Genomic DNA, 7,065 nt, shown 5'->3' with positions numbered 1-7,065 from the left:
CATATTAAAATTTTGTGTTGTGTTATAAAATATATTTATGTGGATGTTCAATCTATAACCTTCAATATTAACTCTCATTTTATTACCCACTACCTCCACTACTATGGGTATTTATTTTCTTCTTTATTATTGTAACATCATTTTCTAGTCTATAAATAGAGGTTTGTAAATGAAGAATTGATACATATATTATATACAATGGTGGAGAATAAAATTCTATTATTGCTCTCTCTATCTCTCTTGTTATTTACTTTACTTTTGTTGCAACTTTATTTTAATTTTACAACATGTTGTTTATTGTAGGATGTTTATTTTTACTTTTTTTAACTTTTTTTTTGGAATGTTTTACTATTTTCCGAATCTTAAAAAAATGATCATATACGATATGCATATTATTTTGTATATTTTCATATCCATATTTCAAAAATAAAAGATAAAAAAATCTAAAAATAGTAAAATGTGACTTATTATGAATTTCAATTTGTAGCATGTATTAAATGATCCAGATCAACTGTTTGATATGAAAAAATAATATGACGAACATCTATATTTCAATCAAAACTAATATCGTGCATGTGCATTGCAACGGGTACATATTATAAGATTGAATAGAATGCAGAGAGACTTTTTTGTTTGATATTCATATAAAATTAAGAAAAAATATATTTAAATGAAAATAAAAGACACAAATACAAAAAAAAGGAAATTCAAATAATAAATAACAACAAAAAAACAACAACAAATGAAAAAAAACGGATCAAATATAACATGAAAAAAAATCTTGAAGTGTCATTGCGATTTAATATCTAATTTTTTCTATAAGCAAGACATATCATTAAACGATTTAGAAGATACATGATTAAATGATTAAAATAAGGATTTTTTCTACATATATATTCTTAATAAAAATTATTTTAACAATGGAATACAGATCATTTCTCTACACAAAAGTTCTATATATTCTTCATTATTTTTCCAAATCAGAAAGATATGATTGTTTCCATCAGTATAAGGTATGTTATTCATCTATTTACAAAGATACAGTAGTCCTAAACAAAATTCGGAAAGATATAATCGTTTCCATTTTCATTGTCGAAAATATAGAGGAAGAGGAGAAATGAAATGGAGGAAACGAAGAAATAAAAAAATAATTTAATTACAGAAATCATAAATGTAAAAAATCATTAGAGATTTATTTAATTTTATTGTGACAAACCATATAGCAGTCTGTGTGGCGAGTATGTTTTTAATTAAATTTAGATTTTTACACATAAAATAGATGTATTTAATCAAAAAAGACAGATTATGCAAATGGAGGGCTGATATTAAATTCAAAAATTTATCTTTCAATCTCAGCCGTTGGTGAATCAGAACAACTATATGCATAATATAAGAATGGAGATATAAATTTCTATAAAGTAAACTAATTCAGTCAAGTATCATTAACCACCACGAAAAGAGGGAGAAGAAAAAAAAATTCAGAAGCATGATCTGCTATCCATACTCTATGCCGATTTTTTTATTAATAGAAAATAAAATAATAAAATATCGAAAAAGGGTATAGATTTTGAGTTTTGTCGAAAAATAAGTAGAACTGGTTTAATAAACCCGTCCAGCGGGACAGGTCTAATTATCCCGTCTGGATCTAAGCATCAATTAATTTAATGATGACGCTAATCAAACTCAGTGGAAAGAAAAAAAAAACAGAAAAACCCAGACAGTACAAGTAGACCCGTCCGGAGTAAGTAAAAAAAATAGAGGGAGAAAATCCCGGACGGTATAATATAACCCGTCCGGCGTTAAAAAAATTATTTTGAATGTTGTAACAAATGAATTTTGTTGAAAAATACGGGTTCAGTGGCATTGTAATTTGATATTTTTAGCGTCAATAGTTCTCTTTTTTTTTTCCCTTTGCTTGTGGGACCTAATAAACTATGGCAATATAATAAATTTCATAATAAATTTTTTAACGCCGTACGGGTTATATTATACCGTCCAAATTTTTTTTTTTTACTCAGGACGGGTCTGCTTGTACCGTCCAGGTTTTTCTTTTTTCTTTTTTCTTTTTTTCTTTCCGCTGAGTTTGATTAGCGCCGTCATTAAATTAATTGATACTTAGATCCGGACGGGATTATTAGACCCGTACCGCTAGCGCTAGACGGTTTTATTAAACCGTTCTAGTTATTTTTCAACAAAATTCAAAATGTATATCTTTTTCGATATTTTATTATTTTATCTTCTATTAATAAAAAAATCGGTACTCCATGTGTCCAGTCGATCTGTCAGACTGTCACGCAACATTTTTTTGCATCGTTCATCGGTATTGGCTTTATAGAGAGTATAAATGCTCACGAGACATGAACTTTACAAAAAACAATTTTTTAGCATCCCATTAGAAAAGAAAAAAGAAAGAGGCCCAAGAGAAATTGGTCTCTCTGACAAGTTGGGCCGCCAATGCACCAGGCCAGCGGAGTCTGAAATCAGACGGAAACTCTATTATTTATTTACATGAACAGTGATCCAAAAGATAAAAAAAATCGATTATAGACGAGGTATTTATAAATATAAATATCTCACAATTTTTCATTGCGTATTCATTTTCTCCTTTACTAACCCTAGACCCTTAGATAGAAGGAAGCGTAACAGCCGCAGGAGCACTGCCGCGCCACCCCTCTCTCTCCCCCCCCGATTTGCCTGAACCCTAGCTCCTAAACCTCACATCTTTGAGTCAGTAGCCTGAGAACTGTAATCTTTCTTTCTCCTCCTTTTTTTTGTTTTACTTAATTCATGAATATTTGCATCTAGATTAAATTTTCTTGGCTCAGATGCTTCTCAATCTCATCCGCGTTACCTGTGATTAGAGAACCTCTCTGAGTCGGGCTGAGAAACGTAATCAGTGTTTTTAGCAAGTGATTATTTCCTGTGTAAGTTTTGTTTGCGAGGGATAATTGGATAGGTCTTCCGTTCGCCTTTCTGATTTAATTATATATGATTGATAGATTTTGTACATTCGCTTCTGACATGGAGTAATATTTTGTCAATATTAGTTGTACTGTTTGTAGTTAATAAGTGCCGAACTCTGATCCTTACCGATTTGCATGTAAATTCCATGCTTATTTTGATTTCAATTTTACCATTTCATCTTATGCTGCATCACTTGATATCCGAAATAGGCCAATTATGTATGCTGTGATTTTTGTAGGTTTTGTGTCTATTGGCTATTATGTTATCTTCTAATTAGAGATTTAAATTCATGGCATAAATTTCCTATATTTTTAATACATTTCCTATATTTTTAATAACATAGAGCAGATTGGGAAGCAAATAATAACTTATGGAAATAACTCAAAACCTACATAACAGAATTGTAATATGTGAGAAGTAAGAGGAATTAGTGTATTTAGTAATTTGCCAATTTGGACCCTTCTTTTACTTGTTTTGTTAGACTGGTACTTCATTCAATCATTTGATGCAATATGTATGTCTCAACTTATTGGTCATTTCTTGAATACTATGCAGGTAAAAATCAAGATAAATAATATTACTGGTTCCATAAAGCTGCTTCCTGTTCGTAAGAACTACACCAAAGAGATATACTCTCTTTGGCCCAAATGGAAACTCTCACGCCCTCTCTATTTCTAACTTACTCACCTGAACTCAACGGGGAACCACTATACGTCTCCTCAAATTGTCTCCCTATAAAATCTCCGAACCGTGAGCCGGCTGGCCATGCATTCCATTCTGCCGCTCTTCTACTTGCTGGCATCTCCAATGAAGAAGAGTCTGAGCCAGATAATCAGAGTGTCTCCTCTGACGACCGGGCCCAGGACTCTACTCCCTTTGCGGACTCCTATAGCACCAAGGGGAAGAAGAAATCAGGCACAGGAGACCAACAACAAGATCATTATGCTCTTCTTGGTTTAGGTCACCTCCGCTTCTTGGCCACTGAAGACCAGATTAGAAAAAGTTATCGTGAAATGGCCTTGAAACACCACCCTGATAAACAAGCAGCCCTGCTTTTGGGAGAGCTAACTGAAGATGCCAAACAAAAGAAGAAAGATGAGATAGAAACCCATTTCAAGGCCATACAAGAGGCTTATGAGGTTTTGATTGATCCTGTAAAAAGGAGAATTTATGACTCAACTGATGAGTTTGACGATGATATACCTACCGATTGTGCACCAAAAGACTTCTTCAAGGTTTTCGGGCCAGCTTTCATGAGAAATGGTAGGTGGGCTGTGAACCAGCCAGTGCCGTCCTTAGGGGATGATTCTACCTCTCTAGAAGAGGTTGATAAGTTCTATGATTACTGGTATACATTTAAGAGCTGGAGAGAATTCCCGCATGCTGACGAGTATGATGTAGAGCAAGCTGAATCAAGAGAGCACAGGAGATGGATGGAGAGGCAGAATGGCAAATTACAAGAGAAGGCGCGAAAGGTTGAGTATGCTCGTGTTAGAACCCTAGTTGACAATGCTTACAGGCGGGACCCTCGTATAATCAAGAGAAAAGAAATGGAGAAGGCTGAAAAACAGAGAAAAAAAGAAGCAAAATATCTTGCCAAGAAATTGCAAGAGGAAGAGGCGGCAAGAGCTGCTGAGGAAGAGAAACAAAAGAAAGAGGAGGCCGAGAAATTGGCAGCTGCGGCAGCGTTAAATCAGAAAAAAATAAAGGAAAAGGAGAAAAAAATGCTCAGAAAAGAAAGGACCCGGTTAAGGTCTCTGGCAGCTGTGGTTGTCTCGAATAAAGACTTTGGTGTGTCTGAGAGTGATGTCGAAACGATATGCGGTTCATTTGAGATGGGACAACTAAGAGAATTGTGTGATAAAATAGATGGAAAGGATAGTGAAGATGTGGCAAGGTTGGTAAGAACTGCTGCCAACAAAAATCCTGAGAAATCCCAAGAAAATGGCACACAGAGACCACATTCTGAGGGCAAAACTGAGCAAGTGACGCCACCTGTGACAGCTCCAGAGAAGAAGGAGAAACCATGGGGTAAGGAAGAGATTGAAATGCTGAGAAAAGGAGTGCAGAAGTATCCCAAGGGAACTTCTCGGAGGTGGGAAGTAATATCTGAATACATTGGCACTGGCCGATCAGTTGATGAAATCCTAAAGGCCACCAAGAGTGTACTACTCAGAAAACCTGACTCAGGCAAAGCATTTGATTCTTTTCTTGAGAAGAGAAAACCTGCCCCAACCATTGCCTCGCCTCTCTCAACTAGAGTCGAGCTGGCTGAATCTGTGAGTAGGACACCTGTTGCTAGCTCTGTTGAGACGGGTTCCGGGTCCACTAACAGTTCGGGTTCATCCTCTAATGGGCCCGTACCCGTTCCGGTTGTTCCTGTTGTTGATCCAGAGGCTTGGTCTGAGACGCAAGAGAGAGCTTTAATTCAGGCGTTGAAGACTTTTCCGAAGGATGCAAGCCAGAGGTGGGAGAGAGTGGCAGCTGCCGTTCCTGGGAAGACAGTGCTGCAGTGCAAGAAGAAGTTTGCTTCGATGAAAGAGAGTTTTAGGAGCAAGAAAAATGCTGAGTAGGTAATTGGAGGGCTATGGCATTTGATGATTTTTTGAGGAGAGGTTTCTGTTCACGAAACTTGACAGTTAAAGAGATAAGGAGAGAAGTTTGGGCTTTGGTATTTTCATGAGATATGCGATGGAGAGAAGTTGAGTTTTTTGCTTCTGGCTTACCATTTTGAAGCTAACAATTTTATTGGTATAGGTGATCATGAGCTATTAGTTGTTTATTAGTTATTAATAGAGGTTTTACTATCTGGTTTAGTGTTGTTGCTGTTTATTGTCTGATACCTCTCTAATGAGGTCGAACAGCATATATTTTTTTTTATTACAATTGAAATTTTGTTTTCATGAGAATCAAGTGAAGTTTGGTATATTTTATATGGACTGCTTTAGGTGGTTAAGTTGCTAAATACCAATATGGCGGTATTGCCTCTTTTTTTCATGTTTCCTGTGAATTGTACTCACCACCAGTACCATGTGGCAAAAGAAATCTCGTTTTTTTTTTTTTTTTGGTGAATGAGACTGTCAGCTATTTTAAACATGGAGGAGGTGAGATGCAAATCGAATTTAAGCGTTCTTATTATAAAACTTCGGTAACAAAAGTACTCTAGGGAAATTTCTAGTAAACTCCGCTTCTCCTAGTAAACTCCGCACAGGAGAAAAAAAGGTGATTTGAAGGTGAAAACGAAGAAGGCAGTTTTGAGAGTCGATTTGTAACCGGTTGTTTCACCCCACCTCTCCACCCGCCCCCCCTAGTCTGCCCGGTTCGTTTTGCCTCGTCTCAATTGATGGCTCCATTAAGAGTTCCGCCACTTGTTTTCTTTTTTGTTCGTCTCGACTCTCCGGGTTCGACTGAGGGTTTGTGAATTCATTCCATCCCGTAGTTACTACTATATCTATATGTGAATAAGGTATGTGCTTTTTGGTTGTTGCTGATGATGAGTTGTCTCTTTTCTTCTCTCCTTCTTTTTCCTCCTCTCTGAGTGGTGACTGTCATGGTCCGGTTGATTTACTTTCCGGTTCCAGTTTGATTCAGTGCCATCTCGGCTGAGTGGTGACTGTCCTGGTTCGGTTTGATTCAGTGCCCTCTTCTTCCTCCTCTCTGAGTGGTGACTGTCCCGTTCCGGTTTTGATTCAGTGCCTCTCGGCTGTGAATTCCTCTAGGCAGCGTCGAATTCGGAAAGAAGAAGACGTTTCGGCCTCAAGGAAGGGTTCGATTATGCAACTCGAAGAAATTACTGCTGTGTCTACATTATCAGAGAAGAAAATCGGAAGGCCCACCTACTTGTTATTCGGGCGCGAATATACCAATTCGCATTCTCTGACTTCACGTATCTTTTATTTCTAGACATAGCAATTAGATGATTGTACAAGTAGCTCAATGTATAGGTTTTAATGCTTTTCAATTTAAACAAAAGAATCATATGTAACAGCTACTTTGTAAATCATCGGATCAATACAATTGCCTACGGACTTTCAACCAAAAAAAAAAACAAAAGTACTCTAGGGTTTTCTCCTTTCATTCACCGATTGCCGGGGAAACAAA

The 7,065-nt window shown here is 36.4% G+C and overlaps 1 protein-coding gene across 1 annotated transcript; it reads left to right on the top strand.

The window, feature by feature from the left end:
- The first annotated feature begins 2,585 nt into the window (after positions 1–2,585).
- LOC144575864 (DnaJ and Myb-like DNA-binding domain-containing protein) lies at positions 2,586–5,873 on the top strand. The gene is made up of 2 exons (XM_078326116.1): positions 2,586–2,745; positions 3,520–5,873. The coding sequence occupies exon 2, from the start codon at positions 3,612–3,614 to the stop codon at positions 5,535–5,537; it is 1,926 nt and encodes a 641-aa protein (XP_078182242.1). The 5' UTR covers positions 2,586–2,745; positions 3,520–3,611; the 3' UTR covers positions 5,538–5,873.
- The last annotated feature ends 1,192 nt before the right edge of the window (positions 5,874–7,065 follow it).

This window comes from Carex rostrata, chromosome 2 (assembly GCF_964058835.1).
Source record: "Carex rostrata chromosome 2, lpCarRost1.2, whole genome shotgun sequence".
NCBI lineage: Eukaryota > Viridiplantae > Streptophyta > Magnoliopsida > Poales > Cyperaceae > Carex > Carex rostrata.
This window is presented reverse-complemented; position numbering and strand designations above follow the sequence as displayed.

Bases quoted from the DNA above. Each gene is read 5' to 3' on its own strand.
- LOC144575864 (XM_078326116.1), top strand. From the start codon at position 3,612: ATGGAAACTCTCACGCCCTCTCTATTTCTAACTTACTCACCTGAACTC.